General features: G+C 39.4%; 1 protein-coding gene across 1 annotated transcript in view; it reads right to left on the reverse strand.

Annotated features, from left to right (window-relative positions):
- Nucleotides 1-6556: 6556 nt before the first annotated feature.
- LOC140138944 (brefeldin A-inhibited guanine nucleotide-exchange protein 1-like) overlaps nucleotides 6557-26983 on the reverse strand; it is a 62926-nt gene continuing 42499 nt past the window's right edge. Inside the window, exons 24-31 of the mRNA XM_072160724.1 lie at nucleotides 26328-26427; nucleotides 23119-23287; nucleotides 19694-19776; nucleotides 17920-18013; nucleotides 17420-17554; nucleotides 15940-16078; nucleotides 14325-14442; nucleotides 6557-8071 (exon numbers count right to left, since the gene is read on the reverse strand). Coding sequence (XP_072016825.1) covers nucleotides 7934-8071; nucleotides 14325-14442; nucleotides 15940-16078; nucleotides 17420-17554; nucleotides 17920-18013; nucleotides 19694-19776; nucleotides 23119-23287; nucleotides 26328-26427 — 976 coding nt within the window. The 3' untranslated portion in view covers nucleotides 6557-7933. The remainder of the gene's footprint in view (nucleotides 8072-14324; nucleotides 14443-15939; nucleotides 16079-17419; nucleotides 17555-17919; nucleotides 18014-19693; nucleotides 19777-23118; nucleotides 23288-26327; nucleotides 26428-26983) is intronic.

A 26983-nucleotide genomic window follows, 5' to 3' on the forward strand; every position in this document is an offset into this window, starting at 1 on the left:
ATCGCGTCTGACGTCATCTGTCAATCAAACTCGAGCATGGTTTGTTTACAAGTGTCGTGATGACTTGCTGAACGCGGATTTATAACCGGGCACCTTATTGTTAATTTTGCACCTTTCGACATGCAAACCATCTCAAAAGTTAGGTCTTTATAGTAGGAAACTTTCTTAACCGAAGGTACCATGTCCACAATGCCTAGAAAAGCTGCTTTTTGTCTTGTAAAAGTACGTAATTTTTCGCCATTTGCTGCTATTCCTTTTCTCCGATCAGGCCCAGATAGATCGGTCTTCCTTTTACGCGCTGATTAACCTGTGTAAACCAATCAAGGATCGTAATTGACAGTGACATCAAACGCGATAAATTCTTTTTATCTCTGTCTTTAATTATACGCTAAATGCACTCTACATAATTTGACTGCCAGAGGATTTTGCGATTCTTTAAAGGGATATTCCAGTTAACATCCACACCCCCTATTGAATATGAGCTAATTTTCCACACAGGGAGTGATAAGTATTATACTACATGAATGGGTCACACCATTTGAAATCTACACCCCGTGTGAGAAATTAAGCTCATGTCTTCCTTAACTAGTGAGAAATATCCCACCGTCACGTCCTTTATCATATGGGTGTCTATCGCGCTACAGTGGGAATTTATTGTGTACATTTTACAATTAGCCAGTGCAGTCCACACAAATTCAATGGATCTCGAACAAAGCTTGCGGGTTCGCCGTATCAAGTTGGCGCCAGCCCATAGTCATAACATGCTTTGCGGATAAACTTACTGGGACCATCATGACCTTCCACTACATGTTTCACAACTGCTTATTATCCAACTTAGTGAAGAGAAGTATTCCGTTAAACAAATGTGACGTGTCATGTCAAAAGGAGACACTTTTGGGCAGGATCGTAAATAGAGAAATAGCCAAAAATCTGCCCGGGGTAATTTTTTCAAAAATTGGGTTTGTTGCGAATTTGTGATGTTATTAATGTTAAAAATATTGCCTGATAGTTGCAGACCGGAATATAACTGGCATCTTGTATTTTTTGATACAGTTTTCAAGGTAATTCCTACTATCAACATTGTCAATGATATTTTTAAAGGCCGATATCTCAAATTCCAATTTTATAATACCATAACTTACGAACTCAATATCTTCGCTTCGGAATGTCCGATTTCATTGGGGAAAACGGCATTGTGGAGCAAAATATCTCTTTATTTAAGATATATAAAAACCTCAAGATTGATAACCTGCCCTAAAGTGTCTCCTTTTGACATGACATATCACAAATGTCAGTATGATAACAGTCAATATCTGTGCTGACGAAACTAAGTTGGACATGGATAAGTACTGGTAACCAGAATTTCAAAAAAGGGTGTAGCTTTGAATGATGTGACGGGATTCAATTTTATTCAATATCTATGCAGACCAACAGATTTTGTTAAGAATCAATCACATCATGTTCACTCTAGCATAAGTTGGGCTATACTGGACTCATTGCAACGTTCTAAACGCTCCGCTTCCCTGACAAGGTCAAATTGATTTATTAGAACAAAGACAATGATAATTTGAGCAAAGTATAATTTGCATAAAAATAATAAGTACAGAAAAACACCCAAATGTATTAGGAATACACCTAAATGCATTAGGAATACACCCAAATGCATTAGGAATATAGCAAAATGTATCAGGAATACACCCAAATGTATTACGAATACATCCAAATGTATTACAAATACACCCAAATGTATTACGAATACATCCAAATGTATTACAAATATACCAATATGTATCAGGAATACACCTAAATGTATTAGGAATACACCCAAATGTATTAGGAATACACCCAAATGTATTAGGAATACACCCAAATGTATTAGGAATACACCCAAATGTATTAGGAATACACCCAAATGTATTAGGAATACACCCAAATGTATTAGGAATACACCCAAATGTATAAGGAATACACCCAAATGTATTGCGAATACACCCAAATGTATTAGGAATACACCCAGATGTCTCAGAAATACACCAAAATGTATCAAAAATACACCCAAATGTATAGATTGATTGTGTGTATCAAGTAAAAGCAATTTTTTTGTCTATAACATAACTATATTGTTGATTACACCAAATAAAATAAGTGTAAAAATGACATAGAATCTAGTGCAGTAAGCATAATACATACATCCAATTTGTGTCAAATACAAAATTAATTTGAACATAATTTCAATAATGCAAAGCCACTGAATATTGAAATAGAATATAGTGCATGAAGGAGTCGTGTAATGTTCAATCATTTTTGCAATTTTAAAAGTTCAAACAAGTACCCTCAAACTAATACCCAACATAATCCGTACACACATTAAATTATGATCAAAAACATATTGGTCTGTAGCGTACACATAGAAATAACACTCCATATAGTTTGCTGTGTTGAAATGAGGTTTGGTGGTTCCAGAATTTTTGCATAATTGTTTTGATTTTCTAGTGCACTCAGTATTACCGAACTGTTTTCTTCCATGATCCATTAAATCCCAGAAGACAAAATACACCCAAATGTATTAAGAATACACCCAAATGTATTAAGACTACACCCAAATGTCTTAGGAATACACCAAATGTATTAGGAATATGCTCAAATGATTAGAAATAGAATGCACCCAAATGCATTAAGAATACACCCAAATGTATTAGGAATACACCCAAATGTATTAGGAATACACCCAAATGTATTAGGAATACATCCAAATGTGTTAGAAATACACCCAAAATGTATTAGCAATACACTCAGATGTTAAACATATTCTGTTGCCAAAAGGTGCTGGATTCACTAATTTTTTTTCAACTCCATCTACCCCCCATGTCAAAAAGAAATCTACACCATTGTTGGAAGATAATGTGCATTTAATAAATTTGGAATGCACACACACAAAATACAAGAAAAACCTGCCATTTCTGAATATTTTCACCATAAATCTCTTTCCCTCAATATGTACATTATCACACATGTGTATTATTATAAAATTCTTGTTTTATACAGGTGCATTATGGGAATGGTGTTATATTAAGCTATTCCACTTGATATCCATACACCCCCATGAACGAATAGGAAATTAATCTACAACACAAGGAGTGTGGATTTCAAATGGATACACCCACTTAGGTAGCCCCATTTGAAATTCACACTCCCTGTGTGGAAGATTAATTTCATGACTTCCATAGGGGTTGTATGAATTTCAAATGGAATGACTGTTGTGACATAAATTACATACCCACATCCGGTGGTTGGCATTTTTCTTAAATTGGTCGAAAATACAACTTAACATGTTTACAATAACAACTTTTGGAGTGATTGCCGAATAGGGTGCAACTCTACTAGTCTTATTACAAGACTGCCCTATCCCAACCATAACCTCTGTAAACGAGGACTGTACTAGCAAGTTGCACCCTATTCGGTAATTGTCCCAAACTTTTATTCATGTAAATTTGTTCATGGAAAAAAATCAATTGGCAGAGCCATGCTGATATTGTGACCCTTTAATTGGACTATTCCTGTAAAAAACCATACACTCCCTATGGAAGACATGACATTAATCTCCCACACAGGGGCATAGATTTCAAATGGAGTCGCCCATTTAGGAAGCCCCATTTGAAATTCCCACTCTTAAGCAGGTCATGTCTTCCATACAGGGGGTGTAAGAATTTCAACTGGAATAGCACATTTAAGCAGTTGTACATTGATTCACATACAAGCATATCTCTCATTCTCCAACGACTTTGCATGTATCTAAAACATTTAAAATAGGTACATATTATAGAGCTAAACTATAAAAGACAGTAATTTGTAATTTGTAACTAATTTCACAATTTAAAGCATGATTAATAATAATAATAATAAAGCCCTGGCAGTGTTGAATTACCTTTTTATTGCTACATGTACATAGTTCAAATAAGTGCTGTTCTGTGAGCAGGACTCCATAAAAGCAGAATATATAAGTTTATATTAGAAATGCACCCAAAGTATTAGGAATACACCCAAATGTATTAGAAATACACCCAAATGTATTAGGAATACACACAGATGTATTGTGAATGCACCCAAATGTATACGGAATACACCCAAATGTATTACCTAGGAATACATCCAAATGTATTAGGAATACACCCAAATGTATTAGGAATACATCCAAATGTATTAGAAATACACACAGATGTATTGTGAATGCACCCAAATGTATAAGGAATACACCCAAATGTATTAGGAATACACCCAAAAGTTCCTGGAGGATGTAAAAATACCAAAACAGATGCAACCTTCAGTTACATATGAGAGCTAAAATAGGCTTCGCTCAAGCCGGTTGGCTCCACTTTGGCCCTGCTACCCTTTTTAATTGGGTGGCAAACTGGGTGGTCAATGTATTTAGAAGGTTGCACCCAGAGGATTATATATGCTTGGGTAAATAATGTGGTTTGCTAGAGTGATCTTGTGCCCTTATTTAGCATGCAAAGTGATATGGAAAAAATTATATATGGCGAGCGCTTTCTGTTGAGTGAGTGGATTACTGTACACAACAGATTTGCATGCTTACCATTAACTAAAATGATATAGACTATTCACACACAGGTAAAGTCCCAGCATCACTTGTTAATGGGGACTTTGGCTGTTTGTGGATAGTCTGTATCGCTTTAGTTTATGATGCTAACACAATTGAATAAGAAAATATTGCTTTTATAGCGGGTATTCATTTTACAGATTGAGGCTTTGAACAGGTTCGTCATCAGAAAATTATGAATTGTCTTAAAATACGCTCTGTGAATGATATACACATCCACATACCATTTACAGCACTTCCAAGAGGTTCTGAGATATATTCTCAAAATATCAAGAGCTATCTCAAGAACCATTGAACCAATACTAGTCTTGTTTGTACTCATTTTAATGCATTTTTCATGCCGATCCCAAATATGGACATGCAAATGAATAATTTTGATACTTTATTAATTTATTAAAGATATATTGCATGCTCTAAGCTGCATAATGGTGGGTGTGCAAATAATATAATGGGTTATACCAGTTGAGATCCATACATCTCCTATAGAAGACATGACCTTAATCTCACACACGGGGGTGTAGATTTCAAATGGAGCCACCACTCTCAGGTAACCCCATTTGAAATTCACACTCCCTATTAAGGTCATGTCTTCCATAGTGGGTGTGAGAATTTCAATTAAAATAGCCCAGTTAAAACTCTAACACACTAATTCCTCAGTTTTCACAAAATGCACTGTGGTATAAGGATGCATCTCATATATCAAGCACAAAAAGTTACATACAATTAAAGCAATATCTTAAAAACACTTAACTTAAATTACCAAATGAAGTAGTCAATAGATGGAGAATTCTGTTTTGTGTATTTTGATATTCGGCATTGATGCGACTTTATTTTCCCAATTTCTACCAATTGAAAAAAAGAGATTATTACAAAGATTAAGACAGACTTTCTCTCCAAACACACTAATCAGTGAACTTCAGTTATATTTATAAATGCGCTTTTATAAATACGCACATGACCATCTCCGCGCTGCCATAACAGCTAAAAGACAGTAAGTCTCAAAGTGATAGCGAGTGGTCTTCCTATACATTTTAATGCAAAGGTGGAACAACATGAGACTGCTGTGCAGCAAAATTGTTCATTTTGTTCAACTTTGTGATTATATTGTAAACGTTGCTGTCGTTGAATATTTTTTTCCGTTGTCAAATACTTTTAAAATGTTGTTTTTGATAACATATTACAAATTCGGAATCGCAACATGTGTAATAAATTTGCAATTCAATTAATATGTAAATTTGATGACATTTATCTACAGAGTTCCTATCCTTTTCTGTATAGTGGTCAATGCATGAGGATTTGGTCATGCTTGCTGGTCTTCGTATGTTGTACCCATGGGTCACATGCGTATTTATAAAAGCGCATTTATAACCGAAGTACACTGCTAATTATGAGCACAGAAATTTAGCGTTGATCTGTGAAACTGTACTGAGCCTGTTACAAATGCCGGTTGGAATCGCCTGAAGGAAAAATATCAGAATGCGTCAAAAGACAGTAACATTGTTTTAATATACAACCTTTTCCCATGTGATTCAAATAATAAAGGTAACTTCAACCATGGCAAAAGAATTATGTGTCAGACTCAACTCATGTGGAGGTCACTTCAAATCATTCCTAAGTCATGTCACAAGTAGTAGCCAACAGACAGGTGCATCCTTTTGATATGGATGTGCCCATATTGCTAAAGACTTAATACAAAACAATGTCTAAAATTTCCCACTTTGAGTGATTCTGTGTGCGCCCTTAAATACAAGTCACACTCTTTTACCATATTAGGGCACAGTGTATCAACATTAAATAATAAACATTATTAACCTTTGACCTCTACCAATTACATTGGTCTCATCATAATTTGTTATATATCCATATTATTATACACCTAAATTCTTTGTACATCTAGATTGGGACTATTCCAGTTGAAATTCATACACCCCTATGACCATAATATTCCCCACTGGTTACCTGAATTGGTGACTGTTTGAAATCTACATATTCACCTGTGTGGAAGATTATGGTCATGTCTTCCATAGGGTGTATGGAATTCAACTGGAATATCCCATTTATTTTTATACACCTAGATCTTTGCTTATGAACATACAAGGTATATCATGGCTGAAATATACAGTCTTTAATTTATATATATACATGCCTACAGGTGTCTAAAGGCAGCTTGTGTGCATACCTATAGGCAGCCTGTAGGCAAAAGGAGTGGTGACTTCAGTGTCTATCCATTCCTGACTAAAAGTAATGCATCGTTGGGCAGGAAAAACTGCTGAGTCATTGGCCCCTGAACATGTTTAAAGCAAAACCTCTTACGTAAAACCTCTTGGTAGTTTTGTTTTAAACATGTTCATAGGCCACAAGTACATAGGAGGGTTTTTCCTGCCCAATGACAAGGTGATATTGAATGTGTAGAAATGTACAAGAAAAACTTTCACTGTGAGTAGGCAGCTGTTGCTCAGTGATTTTTGATGTTTTTTGGCATCTAAATCTGGCCATGCATTCATCAATTTCCCATACATTGATCAGCTGTCAATGGGCTATTCCAGTTGAAATCTATACACCCACTATGGAAGACATGATCTTTATCTCCTATTTGAAATTAACACTCCTCATGGTCACATCTTCCATAGGGGGTGTATGGATTTCAATTGGAATAGCCCACTGTCATACCAACTTAGCCTCAAAGAATTGATGCAATTTAAGGGGCTATTAATTTTCCTCCGAAAAATCACCCATATCCATTGGATCTTCTACACAGGGAGTGTGAATTTCAAATGGGGTTTCCTGAATGGGCTATTCCATTTGAAATCTACACTCCCTGTGGAAGATTACACTGCCAACTCAATTGCTAACCCATTTTTCATCCTGATGTGGCAGTGACATCAACTCATTGAGACAACTGTTTCACGCACACATCTAAGTGAGTGCGTGTGCACGCCAGTGCTTTAAGCGAACACAAGCGATTTACAGCTGCGCCCACTGAAATACAGCACTGATGTCACTGCCACATCAAGGTGGAAAATAGTATAGCTTTTTTTGTAAAATTCTAGCTGAAAATATATTGTTGAAATTGATCAAACAGTAAATTGGCCTAAAATTAGAAAATTTTGTTTGGAATTCCAAAATCACCCGCACCTTCTCCGCTTTTTATGGATAAAAATGCTTGCATCTGGAACATGATAATGCCATCACTATAGTCACATGACATCATCGCTATAATTACATGATGATGTCATCGCTATAATTACATGATGATGTCATCGCTATAATTACATGATGTCATCGCTATAATTAATGTACATGATGATGCCATCACTATAACTGTCCTACGATGTTGAAGGTCGTCCCAGCACGAAGGAAGAACTTTCGTAATATTCCTCTGAGTTCAGGTCGGAGGTCAAACATAAGCATTTCACACATACTATTATAGTAGCTGGCTGCATGAACTTTGAACTGTGGAATAAAAAGGTCAAAGGTCAAATATTAGCATTATACACTTATCAGACGATGGTGGTCAACATCAATTTAATGCGGCAACAGCCAATATCGTAAGGAAAAACAGACAATGTGACGGCAACACTGCCTGGACGTTGCATTGGATGCAATATTTTCCCAGAGCAAGCCGAGGCGCATTTTTGGTTCTATTTGTCCCGCTACAGAAAAAAGTGCACAAAATATATTTCCCAGTGCAATGTATACATTTATACATGTAAATAAGGGTTGTTTTACAATCAGGGTACACAGATTGTCTCACTGGGGGTGAAAAATGAAGTGTCTAGTTTTCCCTCAATGTATTTGTTTTTGTGTTGTAGATGGGTCAAATAGGAAATCTGTAAAATTTTTAGGCGTCAAGTGTTCAGAGTTTCAAGTTATGCCAAAAATATGTTTTTGATACACATGTTTCTGTATACCCAATTTTTCGGAGAGGACACATTTTGACGGAAACCTGACGTCCAACTTTCAAACATGTGATACATGGAAACTAAGTGTAAGTGGACTAAGTGTTTATTATGAGTTTGTAGGATATATATTAGTGTTTTTCAAGAAAATATAATTTTAGTCTTGAGTCAATTTTAACTATGGATTATGAGCTTGTATTCGGAGAGGACATTTTTTGACGGAATTTTCAACATAAATTTGAAGAAATGGTACAATTAGTGAAACAGTCGCAATCTTACATGGTTCTCAATTTTGAACAATCATGTTTCAAACATTACTTCTGAACAGTCAAAATATGTATTTATGTTATTGCTGGCAGTGATATATCATTTGCAAAGTTCACAAAGGTCAAATGAGACGGCTATTTTGTCCCAAAATCATACAGAAATGTATATTTTCATCATTTGCTAAGCATTTCAAACAGTCTTTTTGTGGCTGTACGTGGAACTAATAGGGGCCAATAATTAGGCATGGCAACTTTTAATTATAAGTTAATCTAATATTTGAAATAGGGCACAATATGGTGCTCAGCCCAAATGTACCCTGATTGTAAAACAACCGATAAACGCTTTCGGATTATAAAATAAATCGGAAATAATTTTTTGCTTCAAAGGCGAAGCTGCCAACCACAATGCTAATTATTGGTCTATATTGCAATTATGCAAATTTTTAAGTATATCATAACATATTGTAGCCACACACTGATTGGGTTTCCCCAGGCAAAATAAGATCTAATAAATAAATAAATAAATAAATAAATAAAAAGGAGTTAAAAACATACTTTATAGTGGAGTGTACTATCACACCCCAACAGATTTAGACTAGTAATATATTGCTTGATTAACATACACTCCTCACCAAAAATATCAGGAATAGTACAACATAGCAAGCCTTTCATAGTGTTTAGAATTCTTTGTAAGGGAACTACATCGGTGCTGAGCAGACGTGCTTTTTTTCGTGCTCGCAAAATTTACATTTTGTTTTGGTGTTTATCTACATTATAAATGCCTGGTTTCTTAGAAATCTTGTTGCTTTTGTAATCAAGAACCCATGGACGTTTTCCGGGAGCAGTAGTAGAATTTTCCATCATTTCTACCACATTTTATGAACTCATTCGTGCAGGCATGCAACATCACCATTTTGTATTGTCAGCTCTACTGTCTTGACTGTGGAATTCTGCAGGCTTGTAGTATGCATACATGAGGAGCTTTCCTGGAACCACGCAAGTAGAATATCCACATTGTTTACAACCATCCATATCCAATCCATTTATATCCAATGCTACAACATTCCCTTTTACTTGCTGAACTAATTCTTGCTCTTGTTGCCTTTTTCTTATGCTTTTTAAAAAGTGACTTGCTTATTCCAGCTTTGTCAAGTCTACTTGGCGGCCATCTTGGACATTCATACATTGACTGTCGAAACCCGGCTGAAAAGTTTACATGGAGCCACGCAAGTAACAGATTACATTATTGTACCCCACATTTACTTTTTAGAATACATGAACAAACTACTAGTGGTATTGTTATTGACTGATACTGAAATATTCCCATTCCTGAAGCTGTTTAATATTGCTTTGTAATTTTTATGCATCCATTTTGTTACATCACCAGACCTGACTGTGCCTCACCGTACTGCGTTGGTTCTGGTTACATATTTTACAGTTCCTAAACAGTATCATGATGGGTCCCACGATCCAAAGCTTGTTACTATTGCTGCCCATTGTTTTCACCATTGCTTGTGGCCAATGTGATGGCCAGTGTGATAATGGGCGTTCTGGGTGCAAATTCCTGGATGATGATATGTTCACGCCAAATTTTAGCCTCAATGTGGAGTCTATAAACACTGAGTCTATGAACAGCTTTGTGTGGTATGCCCGCCATGATACCCCAGTTTTCTTCACCGAAAAAGTATCCAACCATACTTATTTCAAAGATGTGCAAAAATCATGGCAGAGACTCGTAATGGCCTATACTTTGTTCTCAAAACCAAATAAATACTATAATAAAGGACTCATACATAGTAGGAGTACATCACCTAGAAATTTGATCATCATGGTGCTGTTCATGAGCGGTCAGGTGGAACTGAATCCGGGCCCGATCAGGTCAAAAAAGACCATACAATACCCATGTGGCATTTGTGCAAATGAGGTGAAGAATGAACATAAGGGTATATGTTGTGATTCATGTTCCACTTGGTACCACAATGACTGCACTGGTATGTCTGATTTCATGTATGACACATATTGCAATCACTCCAACCTCACTTGGTTGTGTATAAGTTGTGGATTTCCAAATGTTTCTACTGGACTGTTTGATAGCTCGCTTTTATCTACATCTAACTCTTTTGATGTGTTAGACAGCACAGATTCCATGGATTCCTCAAACCTAAGTAGCCAGTTATTCAAACCTACCCAGTCCTCCACACCGGTGAAAAATCATACTAGTACTTGCAAACGCATCAAAAATAACTCCAAGAAATTGAAAGCTATGCTAGTAAATTGCGATGGCCTACACTGGTCAAAGCGCAAAGCTGATTTTCATGCAAGGGTTAATGATCTCGCTCCTGATTTGATTTTTGGATGTGAATCCAAACTTAGCCCAGACATGCCAACATACTCCATATTTCCAGATAATTATAACATCATTCGTAAAAATAGAGACTCAAACGGAGGTGGAGTTTTCATAGCCACAAAAGAAAACATAATTTCTGTTGAAAATCCTGAGTACGACTCGGATTGTGAAATTACCTGGTGTACCATTGAATTTGCCAGATCAGGCAAATTATGCGTCTGGGCAGTTTTTATCGACGCCAAATGGTGGTACTGAGCCCCTGGAAAAATTACAGGATAGTGTCAACAAAGTCCTGTCAAAGTCTGGTACAAAACATGAAAACATTCTCCTATGTGGCGATTTCAACTTGCCCGACATAGATTGGGACGCTCTTTGTACAAAACCTGATAGCAAGCGGAAAGCTCTCCATAATACAGCTCTGGAGTTATTAGGGAGTTGCCCTTATCCAACTTGTTACAGTTGTTACAAGGCAGGCTTCCCAGAATTGTTTGGACTTGATTTTTACCAACAACCAAAACATTGTCAGTAACATACAGACCCACTCAGGCATTTCTGATCATGACATCGTTACCTGTGACATCAACGTTTCTCCTAAATGGAAACGTAAACCGATCAGGAAAATATACCAATACAACAAAGCTGATGTTCGCTCCCTGAAGTGTTCACTTCAGAAAGAAACTGAAACCTTTTTCGCAAATCAGCCAGAGCAGAATTCTGTTGATTCAAATTGGACAATATTCAAAGATATAGTGAACTCACACATGGAGAGATTCATACCTCACAAAATGTCTAAAAGCAAACAGTCCTATCCATGGATAAACCAGTTTATAACACAACAAATGAGAAAAGCGAGACAGATTGTACAGAAAGTACAAATCAGCTGATTCATCATCCAAAACAAAACTTTGGAAAGCTTACAAGAAGCAGAGAAACCATGTTACAAGTCTCCTTCGTGACAGCCAAAATTCATACATGAATAATGTTGTTGGTCCTTCGTTGGACACAAACCCTAAACAGTTTTGGACCACGTGAAGTCCCTAAAAGGGAATCCTTGGGCATTCCCCGCTTGTAGCTAATAACAAGACATTTTCTACTGACAAGGGAATAGCAGAGACACTTAACAACCAATTCACCTCGGTCTTTACTAAGGAAAATATGGACTCAGTACCGTCAAAAGGTTCATCACCTTTTCAAAGCATCCCCGATTTGGTAATTGACCTCAATGGAGTCATAAAGCAACTGCAAGATCTTAAATGTAACAAGGCTAGTGGACCAGATAACATCTCTTCCAAATTCCTGCATGACTATGCTACCGACCTGGGTCCCATACTACACTTCATCTTACAACAATCATATAGCTCCAGCACATTACCATCAGACTGGAAGAAAGCGTTGGTCACTGGTATTTATAAGAAAGGCACTAAATCTTCACCAGAGAATTACCGCCCGTAAGTCTAACCTGTATTTGCTCAAAATCATGGAGCATATCATCTTGTCTCACACTGCAAAACACCTAGCAGGTAACAAAATCATAATAGACCAACAGCATGGTTTTCGGGAAAAGATGTCTTGCGAGACTCAACTTCTCCAAGCTTCTCATGACTGGGCCGAGGTGTTGAATCGAGGTGGCCAGACGGCCGTTTTGCTACTAGATTTTAGCGAAGCCTAGCGTCTGACACTGCACGACGCCCTAGCGAGCCGCTCGGTGTAGACTTGAATACTATGGCATCAAAGGGAAGACCCTACAGTGAATACAGGAATTTTTATCAGGCGTGAGCAATGTGTAGCAGTCAACGGCACACACGCCAAGTGGACACCAGTTACATCAGGCGTACCACAGGGCTCCGTCTTAGGGCCAACCCTTTTTCTACTTTATATTAACGATATTGTGTCCGACGTGAGTTCCACCCTCCGTCTGTTTGTGGACGATAGCATTTTATACAGGGAAATAAACAACACCGAAGACCAAATAAAGCTCCAAAATGACCTTCAAAAAGTCTTCAATTGGGCCGACCAATGGCAAATGTGTTTTAATGCATCAAAATGTGAGTTCCTTCAAATTACACGCAAAACCAAACCGCTGAAGCACATCTACAGTGTGGACGGTCAAAACATCACTGAATCTTCTAAACATAAGTACCTGGGAGTTACCATCAACAAGCACCTAGACTGGAAAGACCACGTGCAGAGTATAACATCCAGAGCTCAGTAGCACTCTAGGCGCCCTCAGGCGAAATTTATCTGCCTGCCCCAGGGAAGTTAAGGAGCGTGCATACCAAGCCTTAGTGCGCCCGAAGTTGGAGTATTCGTCAGCAGCTTGGAGCCCATATGCCAGTGGTCAAGTGAATTCCTTGGAATCTGTGCAGCGTCAGGCGGCTCGGTTTGTCACTAATAACTACGAAAGCCAGCGTTACTGAGATGCTCCAGGACCTTCAGTGGGATTCTCTATCTACTCGTAGGCTGCTTCAACAATGTTCTATGTTTTATAAGATCAAATATGGACTTGTTAACATCCCCTTTCCGAGTTGTGTTATTCCATCCAACCGACCGGAAGAGTCTCCAACATCTGCTGCTACCAAAACATCCAGGCCAGGGTTAACTCCTACAGATTTTCCTACTGCATGCGATCATACCTATTTGGAATAGGCTTCCTACATCTGTGGTGATAGCTCCTTCACTTCACACATTCCAGAGTTTGGCACTACCAATCCTGAGGGATATGCAGCCAACCTCAACGCATCACAAAATCTAAGGAGCAGTGGTTTTTTACTTGCACCCCCTCAATGTATATTTTTTGAGCACGATTAGCACGTCAGCACAGCACAACTCCTTGGACAAGTTTTCAGCTTCTTCTGGAGTATACAATTCAAGATTCAAGATTCAAGATCCTTTCAGAGAACAATGTGATTAGCCACAGATATCTTCCCAGAATCCTTTGCTACATGATGCATTACCTCACTACCTCAAATGATACTCCCATTACTTTGCACAGGTTCTCTTTGTTTTCATGTTGAGAATAGACTGGCTATACATGGGTTGATAGTCCACAAATAAACACATTTTGCAAGATCTAGATGTGCTCTGTTCATTGGGGTACTTTTTGTTACTATCGACCAATGTAGCACTAGATAGCAAATCAGTAGAGAAAATTGAAATGGAAGAAATGCATTGTGGGAAGTGTCTCTGATACATACCCTTTCATCACTCATTTTGAGTATCTTAGTTAGTAAGAGTACAAGGAGTGACTTCCATGTAGCCCGGTGGCTCTCTGATTCTAACGACAAGAAATATTGCAAGGCCTCACTGCACACTCTGTGAAAATATAAACAAATAAAGTAAATAATGAGCTAAAAATATAAACACAAATAAAGTTGAGCTAAAGATAAAAACGCACAAATAATAGTGAGCTAAATTAGGCTGCAGGATATACCAAATCAGGTACTGTTCCACCTAATTGTGCACATGGGCTCCTATGGCTAAGGGTAATTTCACATACAAATAGAGAGCGAACTCCTCTGGAAATCGCAACAAGATTTTTAAGGGTCCGTACCCTTATACACCCCCTATGGAAGACATGACCTTAACCTCCTATACAGGGAGTGTGAGTTTTAAATAGGGTTAGTGACTCCATTTGATATCTACACCCCCGGCGTGAGAGATTACAGTCGTGTTCACATTTTGAGGCACATCCGGCGTAAACTTGCACTAACATTGATAGAAATTTCACAAATATTTTCCCTACTCCTACCACGTGTCCACACCTAGCCTACTCCTACACTACTCCGATCAGTTCCACCAAACATTCACTTCTGGTCGGCGTAAACATCAGCTACCACTTTTGGTGTTTCCATGACCTTTTTCAACCACACGAAATGTAATTTCTTTAGACTAAATTAGTTGCGACCACAAAAAAAGGTAAAATTTACATCGGGTACCAGGCGTAGCAGCCTTCACATTACAACATATGCCTGTCGGAGATTACACCTAGCTACTTCTGACTTTTGTCAGGAGTAAATCGTTGGACGTACGCCCAGCCCTCGAATTAACCCATCCCCACTGCCGTAATGCTCTCAAAATATGTCCTTTACCCAAAGCAGTCACTTTCCGTTCCCTCTAATGAAGTTGCCGTCGGTGCCCCAGCCCTGCCCCTTCATTATAAAATCATCGATCTATGTTTGTGTGTGTTTTCTTCACTTTTGAGAAAGTGCCTTGGTGCCCTTCTTAAATTTTCAACAGTTGCCATGGAGCCCTCTTGAAATATTACAAACTGCTAAGCTGCCTTGCCTTTTCAGTGAAAATCCAAGGCAATTACTAAGTTGCCCTAAAAAAAGTTGCTGTGCCCCTTCAGATCCTTAATTCGAAGGCTGCGTACGCCTGACTTATGCTGACCATCATTCACACTGCCACTACTCCTGGCAGTGCCTACTGTTACTCTTAGCAACTTGCGCAGACCAAGTTCCACCGGGCATACGTCCGACAATGTGAACACAGCTTAAGGTGATGTCTTCCATAGGGGGTGTATGGATTTCAAGTGGGATAGCCCTATATGAATCAGTAGTGGACAAGCAACACAAATTAATATGTTCATTGTTTATTTAGAGCATACACCATGCTGGCAACATGTACCTCTAAAAGATTAGGTCCCGATTTCAGATTTACTTACTCGACTAATCTGTTTTCAACAGTCTCCATTTTGTCTCTCCTTGTATCATCTGCATACATCTTAGAAATTAATCTTAAGGTTATTTAAATCTTAGGATTATCTAGAGATTACCTTAGGGTTACCAAATCTACAATAAGATGACTTACTCGACTAATCTGTTTTCAACAGACTCCATCTTGTCTCTCCTTGTATCATCTGCATACATCTTAAATAGTAGCCTCAATGCGCATGCCATGCTGGCTGTCTCTTGCGTTGACAGATTGGGTTTATTTTTACCTCTGAAACCTGAAACAGAGAGAAAAAGGAATTACTAAGGTTTTCTTAATCTTAGGATTATCTTAATCTTAGAGTTATCTTAATCTTAGGATTATCTTAATCTCATCTACAATCAAGGAAACATAGTTGGCACACCATGACAATATGTTTGAACTCTTCATTGCCACTTTGATAGTTGTGTGAAATTAGTATAACTACATATATGTTTGATGAGAAATACAAACCTTCTATTGTTACTGTTAAACTCCTTTGCAAACCTATGAGATTCTAATAAGCAGTCCAGTAGATGGAATTGCACTATCCCAACTCCGTACGTCATCATACCCCACCACCCCCTCCCCTTCCCACCGGATAGTCTATGAGCATACCTGCATTTCTCAAAAGATCTTTGTCTATTGTTACTGTTGAACTCCTTTGCAAATCTATGAGACTCTAATAAACAGTTGAGTAGATGGAATTGCTCTATCCCGACTCCTGTCATCATACCCCACCACCCCTCCCCCTCCCACCGGATAGTCTATGAACATACCTGCATTTCTCAAAAGATCTCTCTGTCTATTGTTACTGTTGAACTCCTTTGCAAATCTATGAGACTCTAATAAACAGTCCAGTAGATGGAATTGCTCTATCCCAACTCCTTATGTCATCATACCCCACCACCCCACCCTCTCCCACCGGATAGTCTATGAGCATACCTGCATTTCTCAAAAGATCTCTTTGTCTGTTGTTACTGTTGAACTCCTTTGCAAATCTATAAGATTCTAATAAGCAGTCCAGTAGATGGAATTGCTCTATCCCAACTCCTTACGTCATCATACCCCACCACCCCACCCCCTCCCACCGGATAGTCTATGAGCATACCTGCATTTCTCAAAAGATCTCTTTGTCTGTTGTTACTGTTGAACTCCTTTGCAAATCTATAAGATTCTAATAAGCAGTCCAGTAGATGGAATTGCTCTATCCCAACTCCTTATGTCATCATACCCCACCACCCCACCCTCTCCCACCGGATAGTCTATGAGCATACCTGCATTTCTCAAAAGATCTCTTTGTCTGTTGTTACTGTTGAACTCCTTTGCAAATCTATGAGACTCTAATAAACAGTCCAGTAGATGGAATTGCTCTATCCCAACTCCTTACGTCATCATACCCCACCACCTCCCACCGGATAGTCTATGAGCATACCTGCATTTCTCAAAAGATCTCTTTGTCTGTTGTTACTGTTGAACTCCTTTGCAAATCTATAAGATTCTAATAAGCAGTCCAGTAGATGGAATTGCTCTATCCCAACTCCTTACGTCATCATACCCCACCACCCCATCCCCTCCCACGGATAGTCTATGAGCATACCTGCATTTCTCAAAAGATCTCTTTGTCTGTTGTTACTGTTGAACTCCTTTGCAAATCTATGAGATTCTAATAAGCAGTCCAGTAGATGGAATAATTGCTCCACAGTGAGGTATCTGTACATGCCTGGGTCTTCTTCTGGTGATGTCGCCACGGAATTTTGAGATATTGTATCTAAATCATTCTCCTGCAAAAACAAAATGACAGAGCCCATGATTGGTTGATTACATGATGTAATGATCTAAATACACTCAAATGCACACACATACCTATACCTCCCACCTGTGCAGCTCTGAGGTTCTCAGCATCTTCATGTCTACTTGTAGCAGGGAAAAACAGGATGTTATCTATGGTTTGGATGAGTTCTAGCCCCACCCCACACCCCTACATAGTTATACACACACCCCTACCTGTGCAGCTCTGAGGTTCTCAGCATCTTCATGTCTACTTGTAGCAGGGAAAAACAGGATGTTATCTATGGTTTGGATGAGTTCTAGCCCCACCCCACACCACTACATAGTTATACACACACCCTACCTGTGCAGCTCTGAGGTTCTCAGCATCTTCATGTCTACTTGTAGCAGGGAAAAACAGGATGTTATCTATGGTTTGGATGAGTTCTAGCCCCACCCCACATCCCTTCATAGTTATACACCCACCCCTACCTGTGCAGCTCTGAGGTTCTCAGCATCCTCATGTCTACTTGTAGCAGGGAAAAACAGGATGTTATCTATGGTTTGGATGAGTTCTAGCCCCACCCCACACCCCTTCATAGTTATACACCCACCCCTACCTGTGCAGCTCTGAGGTTCTCAGCATCCTCATGTCTACTTGTAGCAGGGAAAAACAGGATGTTATCTATGGTTTGGATGAGTTCTAGCCCCACCCCACACCCCTACATAGTTATACACACACCCCTACCTGTGCAGCTCTGAGGTTCTCAGCATCTTCATGTCTACTTGTTGCATGGAAAAACAGGATGTTATCTATGGTTTGGATGAGTTCTAGCCCCCCCCACACCCCTACATAGTTACTACACACACCCCTACCTGTGCAGCTCTGAGGTTCTCAGCATCTTCATGTCTACTTGTTGCAGGGAAAAACAGGATGTTATCTATGGTTTGGATGAGTTCTAGCCCCACCCCACACCCCTACATAGTTATACACGCACACACCCCTACCTGTGCAGCTCTGAGGTTCTCAGCATCCTCATGTCTACTTGTTGCAGGGAAAACAGGATGTTATCTATGGTTTGGATGAGTTCTAGCCCCACCCCACACCCCTACATAGTTATACACACACACCCCTACCTGTGCAGCTCTGAGGTTTTCAGCATCCTCATGTCTACTTGTAGCAGGGAAAAACAGGATGTTATCTATGGTTTGGATGAGTTCTAGCCCCGCCCCACACCCCTACATAGTTATACACACACACCCCTACCTGTGCAGCTCTGAGGTTTTCAGCATCCTCATGTCTACTTGTAGCAGGGAAAAACAGGATGTTATCTATGGTTTGGATGAGTTCTAGCCCCACCCCACACACCTACATAGTTATACACACACCCCTACCTGTGCAGCTCTGAGGTTTTCAGCATCCTCATGTCTACTTGTTGCAGGGAAAAACAGGATGATATCTATGGTTTGGATGAGTTCTAGCCCCACCCCACACCCCTACATAGTTATACACACACACCCCTACCTGTGCAGCTCTGAGGTTCTCAGCATCCTCATGTCTACTTGTTGCAGGGAAAAACAAGATGTTATCTATGGTTTGGATGAGTTCTAGCCCCACCCCACACCCCTACATAGTTATACACACACACCCCTACCTGTGCAGCTCTGGGGTTCTCAGCATCCTCATGTCTACTTGTTGCAGGCTAAAACAGGATGATATCTATGGTTTGGATGAGTTCTAGCCCCACCCCACACCCCTACATAGTTATACACACACACCCCTACCTGTGCAGCTCTGGGGTTCTCAGCATCCTCATGTCTACTTGTTGCAGGGAAAAACAAGATGTTATCTATGGTTTGGATGAGTTCTAGCCCCACCCCACACCCCTACATAGTTATACACACACACCCCTACCTGTGCAGCTCTGAGGTTCTCAGCATCCTCATGTCTACTTGTTGCAGGGAAAAACAAGATGTTATCTATGGTTTGGATGAGTTCTAGCCCCACCCCACACCCCTACATAGTTATACACACACACCCCTACCTGTGCAGCTCTGAGGTTCTCAGCATCTTCATGTCTACTTGTAGCAGGGAAAACAGGATGTTATCTATGGTTTGGATGAGTTCTAGCTGCACAACACATTTGATAAGTAGCGAAGAAAACATCTTCTGATCAGCTGCAGTTTCTGTCAGGAAGAAAAGAAACATGCATTTTGATTGGTTAAAAGAGGCCTACATCTGAGTATCGAGCCAATCAATGATATGTTAAGAAAATTAGTCGGTAGCTATTCCATTTGAAATCCATACATCCCCAATGAAAGACATGACTTCAATCGCACTCAGTGGGTGTAGATTTCAAATGGAGTCACCTATTCAAGTACCTCATTTGAAATTCACATCCACTGATTATTAAAGGTTGTGTCTTCCATAGGTGGGTATGAATTTCAACTGGAATAGCCCAATCATAATGTAGAGCCCATATGAAGTCAATGGGGATCCACACTATTGGGTTGTCATAACAAAAATGAAAAAACAAACAAAAAAACAGCCCTCTCTGCAACAATTTTTGGGATGCGAAATTTCACAAAGTTTGCCTTTCTCTGTGCAATAAACATATTTTGCAAGATCTTGGTGTGCTTTATTTACTGAGGTACTTTTAAACACTATTCAGCAACTCTTCCTATACCTTTGTACAGGAGCCAACCGTTGTTAATCCGTGATGAAACCACAGTCCAGTAGCGTATACGCGAACGCAAGGTTACGCGTACGCGTTACACAAGAGCGCGTAAAATTTGTCACACCTGGAACTTAAGCGTAAACACGCACTCTCTTATCATGCTTATGTTGGAGGTAGTGGTTAAACATTATCGCTTTATTAGCTTTATTAGATTTATTGTTGATATTAACAGAGAAATCACCGATCTTCTTGTATTAAGGTTGAGAGGCAATGACAAACGGACGAATGAAAGAATCATGTGAGTTAGACATCTTTAGCTGGTTTTCCTTGTTGAAAGGGATTCAATCATGTTTCATTGTTGTTCATCACCGATTAACAACTCGCGTCCGGCGCGTCTGCATGATTTACTTTGTCGGGCAGCTAAAGCTGCCCTTGCGAATTAAACCACGCAGACGACGCGGACGCATCGTTGTTAATCGGTGATGAACAAGGGTGAAACATGATTGAATCCCTAATCAAACCATGTTGCGCTAGATAGCAAATCAGTACAGCAAATTGAAATGGAAGAAATGCATTGTAGGAAGTGTAAGATATTTCTGTTGCCTGAATGTTATACTGAATGAAATGACATTTATCCGATTTACACACTTCACATCGTTTTTTTAAATATGCTAATATATAAGTCTGATCCTTCCATGTTTTAGTCGAGTACATCTTTATTTGTATGTAAACTAAATATCACAGATTACACAATGACAAAAACACATATCTCTCTAAAAGCAAGGCAGGTACATGGTAATATATTCCAAAGGTACATTATTTTTCTGCTACAAGTAATGTGCATATTAAGAGGTTACTGGGGTACTCTTACAATGGTATTAGGAATACACCCAAATGCAACAGGAACACACCCAAATGTGTCAGTAATACACCCAACGTATTATTAGGAATACACTGATATGAATATAGGAATACACTCAAATGATTATAGGAATACACCCAAATGAATATAGGAATACACCCAAATGCATCAGTAACGCACCCAAATATATTAGGAATATACCAAATGTATTAGGAATACACCCAAATGCATCAGGAATACACCCAAATGCATCAGGAATACACCCAAATGTATTAGGAATACACCCAGATGTATTAGGAATACATGCAAATGAATATAGGAATACGCAAATGAATATACAAATACCACAGAGGAAGAAACAGAGCGTACAACCAGTCAAAGTCCCCGTGTATTGTATGGTGTAAGTTTTAGCATATTCATGAGGGCGATTGTTCGATTGTGCCGTGTCTAACTATCACGCCAGCGCTGCGTGCCTTCGCGTATACACGATAAAGCGTCGCGTGCTTTCGCGATTACGCGATAGACCATGAAAATACGCGGTAATTGCGTAGCAATCTCGCCTGTCGCATTTCACGGAACAATCGGCCCTCATTATCGGATAATGCGGAGACTTTGACTGGTGGTACGCGCTCTGTTTCTTTCTCCTCTGTGACAAATACACTCAAATGCATCAGGAACACACTCAAATGTATAGGAATACACCCAAATGGTACTCGTCAAATTCATTAGATATGGCTATCATAGTAAAGTATGTCCCAAATGAAGTTGGAATCCTTGTAGTAAAGTTATTCACTTTCTTATTGTAACATCAAAATTGTTCCTTGCAGGCCAATTGGTTCATGTTATCTGTGTTCGGAACCACAATCAACATGATCATCACAACACAAAGTCAATGGGTTGCCAACACGTGTGCATACCAAGCATGGACCAGTAACTAAGGTATGACATATTCACTACAATAGCAAATAAGTATTAAGTGCATTAGGCTATTCCAGTTGAAATCCATCTACCCCCTATGGAAGACATGACCATAACCTCCCACACAGGGAATGTGAATTTTAAAAGGAGTGCCCAGTCAGGTAAGTGATTTGAAATTCACACTCCATATGTGGACGATTAAGGTAATTTCTTCCATAGGGTGTATGGATTTCAACTGGAATAGCCAATTGGGTCACTGACACCATGCCATATCAATGAAGCCCCCACCTGACCCTCAGATTTGCTTTATATTTTACTTATATTGTTGTATCTATAGAAATATTTAAAACCTTAAAAATTAGAGGCTACTTTTGTCTGCAAGGAATAAATTATACCTTATTGGAACATAATACATGCAAATATATATTGCTGTTCGAAATGTAAACGAATTAAGACCTCAATTTTTTGGATATATGCATTGTATTTATCTTATATTTAACATTAGTGACAACAATGGTAACAACAAGTACTCAATGGTCTTAATACTAGTCTTGCTATCTGGGTTAGGGTTACAAGGGTCCACTTACTATCAAGGGCATATTCCTATAGTATTCATGTCATATTCCTATAGTAATTTGCACTTATACTTGACCAAGGGTTACAAGGGTCCACTTGCTATGGTACTCAATGGTTTTACTACTAAAGTTTGTTCCGTTTATATGAGGCGGACAAAATAAGACTCATAACACCGTGTATTGATATAGAATGGCATGCACGAGGTTGGGCGCAATGTTTATGCTAGGTGTGTGTTGCGCAATACGTGACCGCCGCACGCTAAGGTGAATTTACGCGATCGTGAGTTGGGACTTTATTGCGCACGCATTAACAAAAGCCGAATAATTTCCGCCTAATAAAAAACGAACAAACTTTAGTCTTCCTATCTGTACTAGTGTTAGGGTTAGAGTTACAAGGGTCCAATTACTATCAAGGGCATATTCCGATAGTATTCATGTAGTATTCCTATAGTAATTTGCACTTATACTTGACCAAGGGTTACAAGGGTCCACTTACTATGGTACTCAATGGTTTTACTACTAGTCTTGCTATCTGTACTAGCGGCACTTGCAACACTATGCTGACTACCCATGCGTTTCAGATTACTTTTCTTGTCCGGTGTGGATGCTGGTCCCGTTAGATCAGAGCCTGGAGGTGTGCTATGCTGAGGAGGTGGCTGGGTGTCCTGAGAAAAATACAAAAATATGCGGATGATTTAGGAGGTATGTGGCTATTCCTGTTGAATCCATATACCGCTTATGGAAGACATGACCTTAATCGTCCACAAAGGGAGTGTGAATTTCAAATGGGGTTACCTGAATTGAGCAGTTCTATTTGAATTTTAAATCTACACCCCTTGTGTAGGGGATTAAGGTTAGGTCATGTTTCCATTGGGAGTGCATGGATTTCAACTGAATTTCAAATGGGGCTACCTGAATGGGTGACTCCATTTGATATCTGCATCCACTGTTCATGCTGTTTGGGAGATTAAGGTCATGCCTTACACATGAGGTGTACGTGTGTCAACCAGAAGAGCCCACTGTGGATGTATACTTTGTCACTGATCACTGTGGCCCTAATCAGTTCATAAACCATTTAACAACAACTCCAGGACTTGCAGCTACAAAGACACACGCCCTATAAATTTACAACAAATATTTGCAGCCAAGATTTTTATTTTATCTTTCTTTACTGAGGGCAACACAGCTTCTGTGACAAGAACTGCTTTCCAACCAGGCTCTCTTCTTCAACTAGCATCTTCAGTTGCTATCCCACAAAATGGGTTATGATTAACCCTACCTAGGGCTACAAAAGGCTACAGCATAAAATGACTGCAAAATATTGTGAAGCAATTGCATCATCATCTGAACACACAAATAGGCACACAAAGTAAATAATGTGGCTTGCTATCTCTGGTCTTCTTTTCCACACCCGACAGGTCTGTGGTTCAAAAACAGAGAAACATCTTTTCTCTGCATCTTCTTTTTCCTTCTCCCCCCTCTTTGACAAAAAACTCCCAATAAGTTATGCTTCCGTCAATTGCAAGCCCGGCTACCAGGGACCCGGGCACAGCGGGGACGTAGCGGGGGAGATTACCAATGGCAATTATAATAATCCCCGCTATGCCCCGGGTACCGGGGCACAAATTGTGGGTGAAACCTCCGGTACTGTCCCTGCCCATGCCAGCCGGGTTTCAACGTCATGTCCCGGGTAGTCCCCGCCCCTTCCAGCCGGGTTTCATGTCATATTTCCATACTATCCTGGGTACTGTCCCGCCCCTGCCAGCCGGGCTTCCATATTTTTAATCGGCACTCGGACTGTGTAGGCCTACGCTCCGATCAACGCTCTGGGACATTCAATATAAAATGTCGGTGAGAAAATACCACAAAATTTTACTTAAAGGGCAGCGGGATCTAGCAAAATATTCAACGCCCGGGATTCACAGGATCGCAGGAAAAGTTCCCGAGAAATTAAAGGTTCCAGATTGAGATTGACACTTCTATTTGCAGCGCGATATGTGTACACACTTTCGACTTCAACGACTGCTTGATCACAGTTCTATACCTTGCTGCCACTAGCTGAGAAATATTTGGACATTCCCACAATGCATTTCTTTTAAGTTTTATAATAAAATGCTGGCGGGTGGGTGCTTGGATATAGGTATCGGGTGTCGGGATGGGAGGTACACTTTTCGCAATGGACTCTGTGAAGACTAAATACTTGTCAAAACTCGGTACGGGTTCGCTTGTTTCTGATTGGTTACTGGCGACACACCCCCGTTCGCTGCAGCACCAAGCCCACAGCGCTCAGTGCATCAGCATGGAAAGGGGTATCCAGTGCAATTTATGGCTGTCAAGGCGAGAGGTACAGATGAAGAATCAAAACTTATTTAATTCACAACAAAATTTTCTAATAAACAATTGAAACTGCTAAACAAAACCCTGACGCATGCGATTGTGCATGGATTGATGATAGGTTTCAATTAAAAACATAAAAATATGGTTGATGAATATTATAAAATTATTCGATGATAGCATGTGTCAAAAAATACGCACCGAAGCACAACCACTGCAACATGACGCCCCTGACGCTTCACAATGAAATGCAGGATCATCCGTGTACACATTCAAGGAATTTTAATTAATATAAGATTCGGATTTATATATTTTACAACTTTTGGAAGCTTGGTGAGTCATCTTTTTTCGCAGACGTTTGCATTATTAGGAATTAATGATCAGTTTGTGTTTGTTTTGAGAAGTAGGCCTACCGCCCTAGTGTGAATCGTGAAAATTCGCGATGGACCAACAAAATCGTGATGGACCCCCAAAAGCGTGATGTTTTTGCATTTGACATTGGAGAACAAGTTATTTTCTGGTATTTCCCGGCTACTGATGGGTAATTTTGAGGTAATATTCCCGGGTACATACCCCGCTATGAAATCAGCAGTAACACTCGGGTAACAGCCCCGGCTACATAACGGTATCATGGCCCCGCTACCGGGACGACTGATTGTACATCCCAGGTACAGTCCTGGGTACCGGGGACATACTTTCTGGTAATTTCAGGGTGACAGTCCCGGGTATTGTGTCTATAGTGCCCGGGTCCCTGGTAGCCGGGCTTGCAATTGACGGAAGCATTAGGGTTATTATAACAAGTGCCCTTTAGAGAGTATCAATGTACTCACATGTTCAGGAGTTAGAAATGAATTCCTACTGAGAGTATCTGCATCTCCTCTGCTTGATTCATCATAGGCTTCATAGTATTCATATAGTATTCATATAGTATTCATATAGTATAACTGATAGTACATCAATGTACTCACATGTTCAGGAGTTGGGAATGAATCTCTACTGAGAGTATCTGCATCTCCTCTGCTTGACTCATCATAGTATTCATATAGTATTCATATAGTATTCATATAGTATAACTGATAGTACATCAATGTACTCACATGTTCAGGAGTTGGGAATGAATCTCTACTGAGAGTATCTGCATCTCCTCTGCTTGACTCATCATAGGCTTCATAGTATTCATATAGTATTCATATAGTATAACTGATAGTACATCAATGTACTCACATGTTCAGGAGTTGGGAATGAATCTACTGAGAGTATCTGCATCTCCTCTGCTTGATTCATCATAGGCTTCATAGTATTCATATAGTATTCATATAGTTTTCATATAGTATTCATATAGTATAACTGATAGTACATCAATGTACTCACATGTTCAGGAGTTGGGAATGAATCTCTACTGAGTGTATCCGCATCTCCTCTGCTTGACTCATCATAGGCTTCATAATCTTGTGGCTTCCAAGAAATTAAACTATGAAAACAAATAACAACAAACATTTAATTATTATATGGGTTCAATTTAATTAATTGGGTAATCATTTGTGCTGCAAAGAAACAAGCAATACGCCCATGACATCGAGTAGTTAAAAACACACCTCACTTAAAATCTTCCATCTGTGTCACTCATTTTTAATCCTGCAGAGTTCCCTGCCACACACATCTAATTCTGCAGTTTTGTTTTGATGAGACATGATTTTCCATTGGGCTATTCCATTTAAAATCCACACTACCCTGTGGATGATTTAACTACAGTCTTCCACAGAGGGAGCATAAGTTTTGAACACAATTAGACAATTGGGTAACTTCCATTTGAAATACCCACTCCAGTTGTGTAAGATACAGATAAAGCCATATTACAACAGGAGTATGGGTTTCAAAATGATTAAACCTGACCAATTAGATTTAAAAAACATACTCCCTGTATGAAAAATATTTCCAAATTCTTCCACAGGGGGAGTGTGGATTGGAACAGCTCGTTCTGCTTGTTCAATGTTTTCATGAGGTATATTCCCAGATCACATTCAAGT

This window comes from Amphiura filiformis, chromosome 18 (genome assembly GCF_039555335.1).
Source record: "Amphiura filiformis chromosome 18, Afil_fr2py, whole genome shotgun sequence".
In the NCBI taxonomy this organism is placed as follows: Eukaryota; Metazoa; Echinodermata; class Ophiuroidea; order Amphilepidida; family Amphiuridae; genus Amphiura; species Amphiura filiformis.